The sequence below is a fragment of the Camellia sinensis genome, chromosome 5, assembly GCF_055761805.1.
Source record: "Camellia sinensis isolate YWXY chromosome 5, ASM5576180v1, whole genome shotgun sequence".
Classification (NCBI taxonomy): domain Eukaryota; kingdom Viridiplantae; phylum Streptophyta; class Magnoliopsida; order Ericales; family Theaceae; genus Camellia; species Camellia sinensis.
Genome location: NC_138965.1, coordinates 23,883,957 through 23,900,183, shown reverse-complemented (window position 1 = coordinate 23,900,183; position 16,227 = coordinate 23,883,957). Strand labels below are relative to the sequence as shown.

At 36.0% G+C, this 16,227-nt stretch overlaps 1 protein-coding gene across 1 annotated transcript; it reads left to right on the top strand.

The window, feature by feature from the left end:
• Window positions 1-1,040: 1,040 nt before the first annotated feature.
• LOC114287245 (protein DEHYDRATION-INDUCED 19 homolog 3) lies at window positions 1,041-15,550 on the top strand. Its single transcript, XM_082868397.1, has 5 exons — window positions 1,041-1,378; window positions 1,481-1,623; window positions 2,515-2,594; window positions 3,054-3,308; window positions 15,163-15,550. The coding sequence occupies exons 1-5, from the start codon at window positions 1,303-1,305 to the stop codon at window positions 15,269-15,271; spliced, it is 663 nt and encodes a 220-aa protein (XP_082724523.1). The 5' UTR covers window positions 1,041-1,302; the 3' UTR covers window positions 15,272-15,550.
• Window positions 15,551-16,227: the final 677 nt, after the last annotated feature.

The following is a 16,227-nucleotide window of genomic DNA, read 5'->3' as shown; positions in this document are numbered from 1 at the left end:
ACATACTAAAAAAAAGTTCATATTTTACTAAAATAATAATATCTACTATCACTATTATGTAAATGTACTATCTATAGTTAACTATTATTTACATTTATATTTTTTAAATATATAAATAGCATATTTCTCTTATTTTTTATACATATTTTTATATTATTTAATATATAAATAATAAATATTAAACGAGCCAGCTAACAAGCCGAATTTTAGAATGTTTGGGCTTGTTTATTAAAAATTTAACGAGTTCGAGCTCGAACGCAGAAAAAATCTAACGAACCGAGTTCGAATGAGCTCTTACCGAGCCGAGCTCGAGCCTGTTCATGAACGGCTCTGTTAATTTGCAGCCCTAGTTGTCGGTACAATCGAATTTTGTGTTTCTAACATAGCAACAACTATTTTTGTAATTAATAATTTTATTTCATGAGAATGTAAGATTTTGTAGTACTAAATTATTGTATGAAATGAATTGAATAATGTTAACTAATCAATGAAAAATGGATGGAATTTAATTAATAAAAATAACATAATTGTCACACATTTAAATATTTTTGTTAAAAAAAAATGTAAAATTTATAAAACAATCATTTCCAACTTTGAATAATAACAAATGTTTAATATACATTTTTTTAATAATTAAGCCCTTTTGATAAAAAAATTTCAGTGGTTATATTAAAGAAATTTTGAAATTTGTGAAAATTAAAATTTTTATATATCAAGAGTAAATTTTTCTGTATCAAATTTTCCATAAACATATTAAAAAACATAAATTATTAAGAAAATATATATTTTTTATCAACAATGATTCATCTCACTAAAAACATCACCACTAATAGCACTAATGCATTGAAAAAGTAAAAAAAAAAAAAATACAACTTCAAGACCAAAACATCACATCATTAATGACGGGACCCACTGCCACCTAATTAGTGGGAGCACTAATTAGTGCTGCCAAGCATTTTTCTATTTTTTATTTTATAAAATTTTAATATCATAAATTAAAAAAAAAAATCTTAAAAAAAGACAAAAAGAAAAAATATAAAAGGGATTAGCAAGACAGCCAACTCTTTCCTTCCACCCGCGGTAGCTCCCCATCTCACACGGTCGCACCTCATCTTTCTCCTCGGGAACAAGACCTACAGCTCCCTCATCTCTAATCGCGTAACCATTTCTAGGGTTTCTCGTCTCTCGCTTCTGACATCAACGATCGAGTTAATCTCCTGAAAACCCTAAAAAAATCAATTGGCGCTTAAAAACAACTTCGATTTTTCATAACCAATCTCAAATTTCCAAGTAAAACAAGCCATGGACGCTGTTTCGTGGAGTGCTCGTCTCTCTTCTGCCTCAAAGCGTTATCAACTTGCTCTTCAATCGCGATCTGGTAAGCTCTAAATGCTCAATTCAATCTGCATAAGGTCCTTGATATAATACATGATTGGGTATGTTTGTTTACCTTATTTTAACGGGATTGTTGTATGTGTAGATATGTTCATGGGGTTTGAAGAAATCGATGGAGATGATGATATAAGAGAGGAGTTTCCTTGCCCATTCTGTTCAGAGTATTTCGATATTGTGGGATTGTGTTGTCATATCGATGATGAGCATCCTGTAGAGGCGAAGAATGGGGTATTGTTCTCCTTTTTTTTTTATACTGATGATCGGCCTTTACATGTTACATTAGTTAAATATGCAAGTTTAAAATTTTTAATTTTTAATTTTGTATGGACTGCTTGCCTTTTGGGTTTCAATTTTCTTTATATTTCGTTAGTTTTGGTTCTCCTTGTGCTTAGGCCCCGTTTGGGAAGTGGTTGTTTTAGTGGCTTTTTAGTTTTTTTTGGGCTAAAATATGAGTTGAAAAAATAATATCTTTGGGAATGATTCCCCCCCCCCCCCCCCTTATGAAAAAAGGTGCGAAAAATAAAGTTAATGGAAGGATTCTTTGACTTTTTTTTTTGGTAAGAATTGAAAATTTGTTGTTTTTTTAGTGATTTTTTAGCTTTTTGGCTAAAATATTGAGTTGCCAAACGACCCAAGTGTCTTTTCAGAGTTTGTGGGTCTAAGCATGAGTTTTGAAAATTTCTTTGCATTTCTTTAGTGTTAGTCTGGCTTTCTAGCACTAATTTGATTTATCGGTGATGATGGACTCGCATGAAAATTTCTTTCTTTTCGCTGTTGTATAAATATGGATTGCTGCAATTACACAGTCCCTTGGAAAAAAAACTAAAAAAAAAAGTAGGCTTCTTGAAGTTCAAGCTTAATTGTGGTGTTTGTTATGGAATTGGAAGAATAATTGAATTGATTTGAGTTGAAATCACCCCCTTGCAGAAGGCAGGATTGTGGATGGCTTATGGTTTTTTTATTAAAAGCTCAAATACAATATTTTTGTAGCTAAACAGTTATGAAAAGTTTTAGCTTATTTGTAGGTGATTTTCTTTTGTTTTCTTCTTCTACTTCTTCTTCTTCTTTTGATTTTTTGAAGCTCTTTTACAGATAATAAGAGAAGTTCTTTCTTTGCAGGTGTGTCCAGTTTGTGCAATGAGGGTGGGGGTTGACATGGTTGCTCATATAACCTTGCAACATGGAAATATTTTTAAGATATCCTTTTAGTTGTTTTTTTGCTATTATTAATTTATTGGGCTTTGGAACCCTTCCTTTCACTGTTCTTGGATCAGTTCATTTTGCAACTAAATTTATAGATCTGATGTGTGTGGGGAGAACAATTGAATCTTTACTGAATAACTTCTGTGTAAGACTTTTACTTGCAAACATTTGAGTCTCTTTCAAAGTGCTTGAGTGTGAGATTGCATTCAGTTTTCTACCTGAATTCTGCATTTTTTTTTTACAATTTAAAGAGCTCTTTTAGTTAAGGTCCACGGAAAATAACTTTAAATAACTAAACACTTGTCTGGTTGACTGTCCTCATTTAGAAAAAAAAATTCTAAACTTTTACTTTTTTAATTATTTATTTATTTATGTGCTTTCTTAATACTAACTAAAACCATAACTTTATTGAGACTATGACTATATTCTCTGGATTCCTTGACAAGAAGTTACATGCAACGCAAGAGGAAATCTCGTAAAGTTGGATCCCATTCAACACTTTCTTTGTTGAGAAGGGAATTGCGGGAAGGAAATCTGCAGTCCCTTTTTGGTGGGTCTTCCTGTATAGTTTCTTCAACCAATGCTGCTCCAGATCCATTGTTGTCGTCGTTTATATTGCCTATGGTTGATGATTTTGGGAGTGTTCAGTCGCACCCTTCAGCTGAATCCATTTCTGTCAAGAAAAGAACAAATGAGAATGTTTCAGAAAGGTATGGAATGGCATTCTTACCTTCTTTCCTTTTTTTGGCAAATATGTAATCTTTTATGATTTTGGTTGCTTGTCTTCTAGAAACCTGGGTAATATTTGTCAGCTAGTTCCTGATTTTTGGACAATAGTAAATTCCTAATTGACTTGCATTTGCTTGCTGGGTGTCCTCTTAGTTCTATTATATTAAGTTGGTTCATTTTAATAATTGTACCACTCAAGGTAGTTGGTTTAAAAGGACTTAAATCACCTCATGGTACCCTTTAGTCATTGTCTTTGCCTGTTGGATTTTCCTTCCTTGGGTGTCCAGGTGGTGGTTTTGTTTTCAATTCTCAATCTTTTAAAAACTTCTTTCTTGCGGAGTGGCATACTGAAAAAAGAAAGGGTTTGGAAGAAAAAAAGTAGATTCCCTTTTGTGACCAAGAGTCCATCCTTGATCAAAGTCGAGTTTTACATCCTTGGGTTGGTGCGAAAGGCTTGTCACAGGTCCTTTTTTGAGCCCATCTTGAATACTATGTGGTAGGGTACTCGTGACCTTGCTGGTGGCTGCCACTGCCTCACACTTGAATGCCGCCAGCTCTGCCTTGCTACTTGAGGCATTTGTGACTTGGTTGGTCCATCCAAGCTTATACTCTAGCACCATATCATTCAAACTTGGTGAGTTTGTCTTGATTGCCATCGTCCCTGTTTGAAGTGTGAGATTGAGAAGTGAAAATTTATGAATTATGTTAATAACAAAAACAGATTCTCCTGAATTTTTTTATTTTTTATTTTTTTCCAGAAAAAGCATAGAAAGCAAGTTGCTGGTACCCCAAAAATGATATTTTTATGAAGAAGCTTGGCTGCTTCTGAAATCATTACCATGTATTATTTTTGTTTTTTGAAAATTCATATTTGAGTACCTTAGTTGCTGGTTTTGCACAAACTTATTGAAGGCCATGATGTGATCCTTATTAGGCATTGTCCCAATCCCTTGTTTGGAATGAGCATACTTGGATTTGCTGCATTGCAGATTGAATAAGTTTATGGAAACTACAAGCTTATCTCAATAGAAAAGATGATTTTTTTCCCTGGAGGCCATTATCATTGGCAAGTGAGTTTGCTCCACAAATTTTGTGCAATCTCCCAACTTAACAGGTGCAATACCTGGGGCATTGGCTGTTCACACCGAGCTTACCTCACTAGGTGGGTCCAACAGGGCCTGCCCCGAGCAGGTTCTTGGTCATAAAAAGAAGGGATTTTGGAATTTACGAAAAGAAAATTACTTGGATGGTTGCAATTTGCAAAAGATGGTTCAAAACATTTAATAGTAGGCTTTCTAAGCCCATTTTTCCTGGTGTTGAGCTCTTTAAGTGGCTTCTCAATGCTTTCTTCTTAGAAATGTAGGGTGTGTTTGGTTTGTGTTTGTAGAGTAGTTTTTGAGATAAAAAGTACGAAAATTTGTTTGGTTTGTCTTTTTTCAGAAATGGTTTTGAAAAATTGTTTTGAGGAGAGAGTTTTAAAAAAAGTGATTGATTTGATGTGTATGAGAGAGAGAGTGATTTTAGAAAATAGGTAACCAAACAAAATTTTGAGATTTTTTTGGGAAAAATTTGTTTGTAAAGAATTTTTCCCAAAATTTTTTCGAAAAAACAAACCAAACAAGGCCGTAGTTTCCATAAACTCTCCTCCGGAGAGTTACAAAATATTATTCCGTGAAATCAAGATCATGTTGATGAAGCACTTCCTCAAGTATGATAGCATGTGAATAGCAGAATACATTATCAAGGTGATGTGAGAAAGATCCATGTATGAGATCGATGCTTCGACTCGTGATGCCATCCACAATAAGATATTTACTAGATGACTGATATGATGCAAGTATGCAAGCTTGCAGTGAAAAAGTAGCAACTCTTGAAGAGATACCATCAAACAAAGTTAGGGGCTTCAAAGTGCCTCTGTCAAGTAGTACCAAAGCACAAAAGTAAGCTTGTTAATAGAAGAATCAATGATTAAATTCTCATCTTACATGATTTTGGAGTCAACATGTGGTGCTTCAAGTGGGCACAATACGTGGTGATTCAATTTTGGGCTCTACATTTTGGTCACTTCATAATAATTGTTATAGTAGAATTCTTCTTCCAAATAAATTTCATTCTCCAAATCATCTTGATATGCGCCTTCTAATGTGCTTTATGAGGTCAACATCTCCTTATTAATTTCTAGTCTTAACCCAAGAATAAGTTGATCAACAATATTACGTGGGTCATTACTAGTGTTTTTCAATTTGAAGGGGAAAAAACCTTAGCTAAGTAATAAGAGAGACTAGGATCTTGTTGTCAAAGATTGATCACCTAGGCACCCTCAAGTGGATCCTCAACATGAGGTAAAAAGTTAGGGGTAATTGTAGAGTCAAAAGACAAAATCAACTTTTGTTTGTAGGCCTTGAGCATTAAATTTTCTACTGGCATTAAGTTGTAGCTAATGGTGACCATGTTTGTTATCAATGGCATTCAAGGTGTTGCTAATGTTGTTCATAAGGGCTTGAATAGTTTCCATATTTTGATTAAAAAAGTCCATGGTTTTAAAAGAGGAAAATAAATTCAAAATTGGACCTCTTGCAAATTTTAATAGTTCCCAATGAGAGAAAATATTAACTGCAATTTTGAAAGGAAAATATGTACCTCTTGAAGCAAATAGGAACCACTAGCTGACTCAAAGTTGTGCACAAGGGTGATTGGCAAGCGTTGTGGGTTGAGAAAGGTAGCGGCGGCAATTTAATGGGGTGTAAGGATGTGAGCTTTGACATTATGGCGTGTAGATTTCATGTGGTATGAGAATACAATCCAAGCTAGCTAATTTCACTTGGCTTTGATGGTAGTACGGAAGTGGATGGTGTGATGCATAAAGGATGTTTATTTGCTGATGTGGGCTGGGCTAAGATTAGGGCTAAGGCCTAAAGGGACCTGGGGTATATGGGTAGCCTGACTGGATTATGGATAATTGGGCTTAAATAATGTAGTTGGGATAGATAGAGTAAAGTGGGTTGGGCTTAAATAAGAATAAGTGGGCCCTTTGTGGTTAAGGGACTTGGACAATTGGGCTGAATTGAGTAATTTTTTGGACTGGGCTTGTGGATAGATGGGTCAGTTGCTGGGTGTTTGGTAATAGTGTGGCCCTGGTTGTGGGTTTTTGTTTTTTTTGGAGATAGTGGTTACTGAGATGGACGGTAATAGTTGAGGTAAGCTCAATTTTTTTTTTCAGTTTGCCACTTTTGCCCTTTTAAAACTTATCTTGACGTAAGTGACATTCAAATCTATACTTAAAACGCCAAAATACCCTAAATATTCAAATTTGTTACATGCAAAAATGCTCCATTTTCCATCGCCACTACTCTCACCAAACAATTGCAAACACTAACCTTAATAAGATTCAACAAAGGAGGAGGAGAAGAGAAAGTAAGATCAAAGAGATGGTGGTGGTCTGGTAGTGGAGGAGGTCCAATTGTAGAGGAAGGTGATGCAATGGTGGTCTAGTTGTACTTTAGCTATAGTTACCCGTCAATACATGGTGCCACTACTTCAGCCACCACCACACAGCCGCACACTAGATGGATGACGAGTGTTATAAGAAAAGATAAGAAATGAATCTATTAGGAGGAAATTTAGAAATGACACCAATTAAAGATAAAGGAAACTTGTTTGAGATGTTATGGTCATGTGCATTGTAGACCAATTAATGCATCTATAAGGAGTGATTTGATTCACGTGGAGGGTAGTAAAGGCAACAGAGGAAGACCTAAGAGAACATTTGTTGAGATGATAAGAAAACATACGGATATGTCAAATTTAACTTTTCATTGAGTATATATATGATTGCAAATAACATCCTTTGAAAGAATTAGATCCATGTAGCTGATCCGAAGAAATTGGAATTATGGCTTGTTGAGTTGAGCTAATATAGATTGTAATTACTCTTGCTTGTCAATAGACATTATTGTAATATACCTTATGCAATAATCTTATTGTTTGAAGTTTGAAAGTTACATAGAAATGCTTGCAGGTTGTGTTTCATTACAATTGTGTTGGAAGAAACTATTGCAAGCTTTTGTGAAATTGAAATTTGTGATGTATTTATGAGATTTGATTACCTTTCCGTCAAGTTTACGGTAATTAGGAGCAAATATGGAAACTTTTGCTTTTGAAGGAAATTAAAGATTTGAGACATGCTATAAGACAACATTTTTTTAAAGAATGACAACTTTAGAATGAAAATCAAGTATTGCTTTTGGTACATTTTTAATGGAAGAATTTAAGGTTTTGAAGGACTTGCTAAGATTTGGATTAGTGTGTTTTTGTATATAAACGGTTAACTGGATATTGAGAATCTTTTTTTTTTTGGAAGTTTATCGGAGATAATTGCTTATTATGGTTGAAGTCCAACAAGATTGAGGAATAACTAAGTATTAAATGAATAGGAAAAGAATTATTGTCCTCATGACAATGTTAAGTGAAAGTTCCATTGGATGAGAATGGTCAAACAAAGATGTGAGAATGTTATTTGAAAATGAATTTGGCCGAGCGGGTAATTCATTTTGGCGGGTTGGGCTTTATGGTATTGGGACTTTTTTGGGCCAATTTCCCCTTCTTTTTTTTTTTTTTGGTTCTAAAAACGAAAGGGGCCTATTTTTGCCAGACTATTTCTGATGCCAACACAATATGTAAAACCTGACTTCTGTAATCTTAAACCTACACACAACACAAATAATTACACAATTCAATTATAATTTACAATCAGACTATTTGAAAAACGTGAGAGCGTCAACATCAAATCATATACACAAGGCATTATACTAATGGGAAAAGTGCATGAGATGGCAACATAAATAAGACTACACTCATCCAAAAATTGAAAAAAGGAGCACACAGTGGCCATGCACTTAATTGCTAGTGCATTGTCATTTTGCTGAAATTTATGTTGAATTTTCTTGGATGTGCAGGTTTACATCTTTGAAGGAATTGCATGATTCATGGCCCGTTTCATATTTACTTTTTCATTGTCATATTTATTTTGACATCCCATGATTTCACATTAATCTCATTCCTTGTGTATCTGATTTAAATTTGATTCTCTTGTGTTTTTCTATTAGTTTGATTGTAAATTGTGCTGGAGTTTATGGAATTTGTAATTATTTGGGTTGTGCGTAGATATAAGATTTAAGGAAGTGAGGTTTATATTATGTTAATTTGGCATTAGAAATAGTCTAGCAGAAATAGGCCGCCGTTTTGTTAAATATATATATATATATATATAGGGGGAGATTGACCCAAAACAGTAAAATATTGTTTGTTCGGCCTTGGTTAGACATTTCTCAACCTAACAACTTTTGGTTGGGTGACAGGTAATAGACCAATCCACCTGACCCCGACCCCTTCCCCAACCTGTGAGCAGGCATACTTTTTTTTAGAATTTTGGATGTGAGAGGGTTTGGCATATATTGTTGTCTTCCTGCATTAATTGCTAGAGAAATGATAAAATGACTAGACTAATAGGGGATGGGACTTTTGATGGCATTGATAAGACTAAAGTAGGAGCCAATGCAATTTTTGTGTTTATGGAGAGATACTGGAATTAGAATGTTTTTAAATAAATGGGGCTAAAAGACAACATTTTCTTAAATAGATAAAAATATTATTTATAAATGAGGCTATAAGATAACCTTTGAGGTGATATGAGACCTTTTTAGTTTAGATTTTGTCAGGGCAAAGAAACAGTTGGAGTAACACCTTATTTTGTTCTTTGCTTAAAAGGGTAGAGAAGAAGAGGATAACAATATGAGGAAAGAGAATTTATTTATCCCCATATTTCTATACATAGAAGTGGAAAATATTTTAAAAGGAGAATTCTACTTGTCTCTGTGTTAATTTGAATCTTAGTCCATTCTATATTTTTCCCAATTGCTTCAATTTTGTCTTGATACTTCTCTACTCTCCTTGACTTAATTTTTAGACATTTTTTGTTGCTCTTGTTTCTCCCTTGCCAAACAAACTGGTCACGACTGGTAAAAATTTATATAAATATTATGCTGATCAATGGTTCCCAAGAGGTGAGAGGAGCGGCGCTGGGGGTTTGGGGTTTGAAGAGGAAGTCACTAAAAAAAGTTGAAAATTTTACTAAAGGCCAACAACTTGAGCTGTGAAGTGTTCTGTAGCCAGCAACTTGAGCTGAACATATTTACTGGATATTGGAATGGACATGTGCTAAGAGAAGAAAGCTCTCAAATTCAATTAAGAAAAGAAGAAAGTAATGTAGTTATGTAATATTAAGTCTGAACTAGCTTGGTTGAGCAAGTCTTTGTGGTGTCCGAGCTAGCTTTGAACAGATTTAGTACGATTTTCTACTAAATTTGGAATCCTTGGAAGACATGAACGGCAAGTTGAAGCATGATAGTTAGGTGCTTAAATCCATACTGATTTGTAGTTTTGACCTTTTAAGTTGTGTCATACTTGATTAATTGCAATGGGGAGGGTGTTGGTCCTCGAGATCACATCACAGAGGTAGGGTTATATTGGAGACCCTCGTGTAATTTCTTCTTTTCTCTCAATAAATTTTGGTTCTCTACAGTAAAGCCATTCTTGGGTATCAAAGCCAGAGAGGAGAGCTGTGCCAGCAAAACCTTTTAGTTATGAATTATGATTACTCCCAGCCAAAATACTTAAATATAAGAGATCTTTCATCAACTGTACAGAAAGATTTAAAAGAATTTGAAACCCTGGATACATTCTCGAATAAGTTCAAGCAGTGATAGAGTTCAAGCAGTGATAGATGCTCTCAAGTTCATGTGAGCTTGAAAATATACATGGTCTAGTTGGCTTGGGATAAAGTTTTCCTCACTATATTTTCTTTGTCAAGATATGCCCCTAGTTAAAGATTGACATGTGATAGGGCAGATGGGCTTCTTTGTATTTGATCACCAGTCAAACCTAGCACACATGAGCTTTGGAACATCAGCTAGAGTCTTACACAACCTTGGGAACATTAGTTAGAGTCTTACAATGACCGAGTTTTGAAGCCAAATATGAGCGCTTGTTCTTGTAAAATATTTAGGAGCCTAAACAGGCAGAGTTCAAACTGTTCATGAAGGTTATTGCTTATTTGCAGTCCTAGTTGAAGAGAAAGATGCTAGCTATGCCATAAAGAGTGTACTTTCAGGATGATGTACATATTCTATGGGTGCAACTCGGGCAGGTTTGTTTGGGTTGGGAGGTTGTCCAAGCCCAAGTTGTACAGAGACCTGCTCAGGCCTGCCCATGCCCGGCCCGAATTACCCAAGTTGTCCGAATTGTAAATGAATTTCAGATTTCAATTGTTTTTTTGCTGCTACATTATTAAATTATTAAAAATTGACTCTATTTACATTTTTTTTTTTATAGAAAATCATTAATACCATCAAAATAAATAATTTATATAATGTAAGAGAGATATCGCTATGGTAGTCTTTACAATTTATAAGTAAAAATAAAAAAAGAAGTAGGATTTTATGTTATTTGTATATATACTATATATTCAATATAATTTAATAATCTAAATTACTTTAATATCATGTAATGGCTAATAATTTATGTGTATTTAATATTTTTATATATCTATATATGTATAATTCGGGTTTTGAGTTGCTCGGGTTGTTTGACGTCTTTGCCAAAGCCCGTCTAAATTTAATTCGGGATTCTGACTTTTTGTCCAAACCCGTACCGAGTTTGAAAATATCTTGTCCAAGCCCTAAAAAAATTCGGGCTGAGTTTGGGTTGCTCGGGTTGAGCCGGCCCAAGTTGCACCCCTAACATATTCCATGTTAAAGATATGTAAGAATTTATGTATTATTGATTGATGTCTTGATTGATAGATTACAAGATGCATAAATTACAATTCCTATACAATCTATATATAGAAGAAAATGTGGTAGTAGGTGTAGTGGAGGTGATAGTGGGTTAGGTGAAGTGGAGTGTGTAGTGGAGTAGAGGTAGGTGAAGTGGAGTGTGTAGTGGAGTAGGTGAAGGTAATGTGGTAGTAGGTGTAGTGGAGGTGATAGTGGGTTAGGTGAAGTGGAGTGTGTAGTGGAGTAGAGGTAGGTGAAGTGGAGTGTGTAGTGGAGTAGGTGAAGGTAAAGATGGGAAATTCTAACAGCCCCCCGCAAACTCAAGGAGGAGAGAAACTAACCAACTTGAGTTTGGAGAGAGTAACAAAACAAGAAAATACATAAAAATAAAAAAGGATAGGAGACACTGTATGGTCGTGTCAGACCGTTGGTGAAGACACTGTATGGGGTGTCATAACGTTGTAGAGGACACTGTATGGTGGTGTCAGACCGATGTAGAAGACAGTTTATGGGGTCATGTCGGACCGTTGTAGAAGACAATGTTGTGACAGTTTACGGAGTCTTGCTGGACCCTTGTAGAAGCTAACCGGAATCAATGTCGGGACAGTTTACAGAGTCTTGTCGGACTCTTAAAAAGTTGCACCCTCAAAAGGTGTGCCCAATTTTGTCAAAAGGCGTGCCATCAAAAGGCGTGCCCAATTCATCAAAAGGCGTGCCATCAAAAGGCGTGCCATCAAAAGGCGTGTCCACTTTGTCAAAAGATGTGCCATGAAAAGGCGTGCCAGTTTGTCGGGCGGCAAGAGGCGCGCGATACGCGTGGCTGCCTCGGCTATTTAACCAAGACGAAGGCTGAGGCTGAGGCATACCATTCTGAAACCTCTGAAACCAACCCTTCGCTGAAAAAACTCTGCCTCTGCGGAGAGAGAAACTGTGGAACACTTTGTTGCCATTCTGTCACCAACCCTTCCGAACATTACCAGTCTGAAATTGCTATTTCGCTGAAACACTTAGCAACCCAAAAACATGGCCTCTTCTTCCCGTCCAGCTACCCAGAACCTGCTCACGCTCTTTCCAGAACTGAACGAGCCCACAAGAGAAATAACTGGTGCGGTGGCCAGTGAACCTCAACCAAACACCTCTGGTTTTGCTCCATTGAACTTTCCGATGCGGTCGGTGGAGCAAAAAATGGCGGTGCAAACTGATATTGAGGCTAATCAGTATACTCTGAAGTCATGCGTGGAAACCATGACGGCGGTCACAAATTTGTCGAACCGGCTGCAGAGTAGGACAAATGAGGTGCAGCATTTAAATTCCCAGCTGGCTCTGCTCCAACGCATGTATAAGGATGCGCGAGCAGAGATAAGTGTGCTGAAAGCAGAAAATAAGGAGCTGAAGCGGAAGGCCACTGTGATGTTCCGATTTGGAGGTCCGCCGTATGCTGCAGTGGAGGAGTATGGAGGAGTGAACGTGCTCGGCGGCGTAGGAAACACGGAGGCAACACCGTCAAGGGCCGCCCAGGACGGAGGAAAGAAGAAGAGATCTGCAGCAGAGTAGAGAAGAAAAATCCCACTGTGGGTGTTGGGTGTGTTTTTTTTTTTTTTTTTTTTTTTTTTTCGTGTAAAATTATGATCGGGGTTGATCCTGACATGAATAAAATAAGTGTGTTTGGCAAACTCGAATGGTAGGTGTGGTAAGGCAGAAAAATCAACTGGAATGAATTTTTTTTTTTTTTTTTTTTTTTTTTTTTTGTGAAAATAATAATAATAATAATAATAATAATAATAATATTAATATGGAAATCATGGAGTGGGCGGTGGTACAAAAATATTGTGTAGAAAAAGAGGGAGATGGTGGAAAAGAGAGGCCACTCATGTTATTAAAATAAATTAAGGAATTAAAAAAAAGTGATATTGGTTTTGTTTTCAAAAAAGATGGATTAAAATAAATATAAAAAAAAGAAAAAGAAAGTGGAGACCATGATGAAAGGTGGGAACAAGTGTGCTGGTGCTGTGTTGTAATGGTCAGAAAGAGAGATAAGAAAATAAAATAAAATAAATTTCAAGGTGCTGTGTTGTAATGGCATTGAAATATCCACCATCATAAAGAGTATCAGTGGTGCTGCATATGTTTATGAGCATTATTTGAGGCCTTTCTTTCTTAACCCACAGCAGACTGTTAACGTCTAGTATGTCCCAAGGAAGAAGGACATCTTCAGTAAGCCAGATGACATTCTAACTGCTGCTGAGAAGTACATAGAAGAACATGGCCCGGAAGCATTTGAGAAGCTTGTTAGCAAGAGTGGGGAGAGTGATGTCGAAAGCCGGAGCCTTGGATCTCGCCACCGGCGTCGGCGGAAAGATCGAGAAAGACGATGTTCTCTCCGCTGTCCAAAAGTATGAGCAGTATCACGGCTACTATGAGGCCGAGAGAGAATGAGATGTTATGAAGATATGATGAGGAGGTAGGTATGTAGTAGACAATTCTAGCGGACTAGGTTGAGGTCCGGCGGGCGGCCAAGGCGAGGTTGCCGCCCGCCGGTGAAGCGAAAAAATATTAAATTCTTAACCTTGCTCTGATACCATGTAAGAATTTATGTATTATTGATTGATGTCTTGATTGATAGATTACAAGATGCATAAATTACAATTCCTATACAATCTATATATAGAAGAAAATGTGGTAGTAGGTGTAGTGGAGGTGATAGTGGGTTAGGTGAAGTGGAGTGTGTAGTGGAGTAGAGGTAGGTGAAGTGGAGTGTGTAGTGGAGTAGGTGAAGGTAATGTGGTAGTAGGTGTAGTGGAGGTGATAGTGGGTTAGGTGAAGTGGAGTGTGTAGTGGAGTAGAGGTAGGTGAAGTGGAGTGTGTAGTGGAGTAGGTGAAGGTAAAGATGGGAAATTCTAACAAGATATTCCAAGGATGATGTTGAGGAGAGGTTATGCATTGAGGTAATAAATGAGATGGTTGCCTATGACCAAGCTGGAAAAACTTTTCCTCCTACGGTGAAATGGCAAACAGGTGTTCTGGTAATTGACCTTTATGAGTTCAGGGTTAAAGTCTTTGGGTGTTTGAGCTATTAGTGCTCATTTGTATGAAATTGTGAAAGTCATCATCTTGTCTAATGGCATTCCTCTAAAAGTATTATCTATCAACATTGAGATGTTGTTTGGTTATAGTGCACCAAGGAAAACATGAGAGCTCAAAGGGAAGACAGCAGTGCTTCGTCAACCTACTTATAAGAAAGGGTTCTGTGTCGGTGTATGGCAATTGAACCATTTTAACACCAATAATAGTGCCATCTGGCTCCATGGGGTGATTGGAGTTGACCGGCATATCAACATAAGATGTCTATATGTCACCGTATTTGTAAAGGGAGCTTCAGTTCTTTTGGAATTGTTATTGGTGGTATTGCATTGTATATGCTTAGGCTTGTAAGGATTTAAAGGAGGTGTTAATTCACAATGTCCTGACATTTGACTCCGTATAGTAGTATTGCGCTATATAGTCTAAAAAGGACATGTTCTGTAATTTACTCCTCTCAGTGTCTTTTCCTCCAAGTCTGGTACAGTTGCATAGAGAAGAGTGCATGTGTAGGCATATGCATATGGCAATGGAATAAGAATAACTTGAATTCAGTTCGTGTGCTTGTCACCGTCTACATTTATTATTTTGAATATTACCAGAGTGTAAATTATTTCTAAATTACCTACATAATAACATCAATTATTCTAAAGTAATGGAAATTAAATGTAAGGGAAGATGTAAAGTAATAGATGGCATGCAAGGACTTCCAGTTGCAGTTGTGTTGTGTTGCCAAAATAAAGCAATTTGTTCAAGGATAACAGTAAAAAGGAAGTATGTAGCAAGAAAGAAAGTGTTTTTCTTTTCCAGGAAAGTAAATGAGTGTATTATATGTTACGCATCAATAAATTATTATACCTTTTCTTATGATTGCATGTCAGATCTCTCTCTCTCTCCTGAAGCTAATATTGAATTTTGGTTGCAGGGTTGCCCATCCTTCTCCATTATCTATCAAGGATAAGAAGGAGAAGGCAAGTAGATCTGAGTTTGTTCAAGGATTGTTGCTGTCCACCATGCTTGACGACAACTTATGAGGAAGGTCTGTATGTGGGCTACTACCGTGGTTTGTCAACCTCCAAATATATGCAGCCTAGAGGAGAGCTGCATGAGAGCTTGTACTACTTGTTTGTAGAAGTATATGTTAAATGTATTAAACAAGTGAGATGAGAAAATAAGATGATGTAATAAATGTAATTTATGTTGCCCCTGTATGTGGAGTTTAGTATGTAGTTAGGCGGAAACCGGGCTCTTGTACTCTGTTTTATTTTGTAATTCATGCTTCATTTCATTGATCAAAAAAAAAAAAACAAAAACGTATTACTGCGTATGGCTCTGCTTCCTTTCCAACCTAAATCTGCATTGAATTTTCTTTGTTAAAGCTGGACTTTCTGGATTGGATATCCGAGTTTGAGTTTCATCCCTGATGCATGATGAGACTCTTTTTAACTATTTTCTTTTGACAGATTGTTAAAACAAAAAGAGGAAACTGTAGAACGTAAAGTTCCTATGTACAGTAAATGAAAAACCGTTGTGCGGGTTGCACTAAACAATTTGTCTGATGCCTGTTTGGACTTAAATTCCTTGCTTAAATAATGAAACTTACCAACATAAAATTACAATGCAAAAACCTAAAAAGATCATATATACTACTAATAATAATGAGAATTACAATAGTAATAAATTCTTAAACAATTCATTTAGAGTCTCTGTATAATATCATTTCTCTTTTTTCTTCACAAATTGAAGATTCAAACCAAACAAAGCCCTATGATCAAAAGTTTCGTATGTCTCTGAATCTGTGCATCACAAAGAACATTTAAAAAAAAAAAAAAAAAAAAAAAAAAAAAAAGGGAATCCTCCCCTCCTACTTCAGTATCAGTTTCCAACTACCATGTTCTCTCATTTAAAAAAAATAAAAATTGAGAAAATCACAAATCTCTAATTTTACACGTCACAGATTTTATCACATGCATTGAACTTGTACCTACCA

What these genes read in the sequence shown, in the direction of transcription:
- LOC114287245 (XM_082868397.1), top strand. Translation starts at nt 1,303, where the DNA reads ATGGACGCTGTTTCGTGGAGTGCTCGTCTCTCTTCTGCCTCAAAGCGT. An exon ending in TGCTCTTCAATCGCGATCTG is followed by an intron (nt 1,379 to 1,480) that starts GTAAGCTCTAAA and finishes TTGTATGTGTAG; the next exon opens with ATATGTTCATGGGGTTTGAA. An exon ending in CATGGAAATATTTTTAAGAT is followed by an intron (nt 2,595 to 3,053) that starts ATCCTTTTAGTT and finishes AAGAAGTTACAT; the next exon opens with GCAACGCAAGAGGAAATCTC.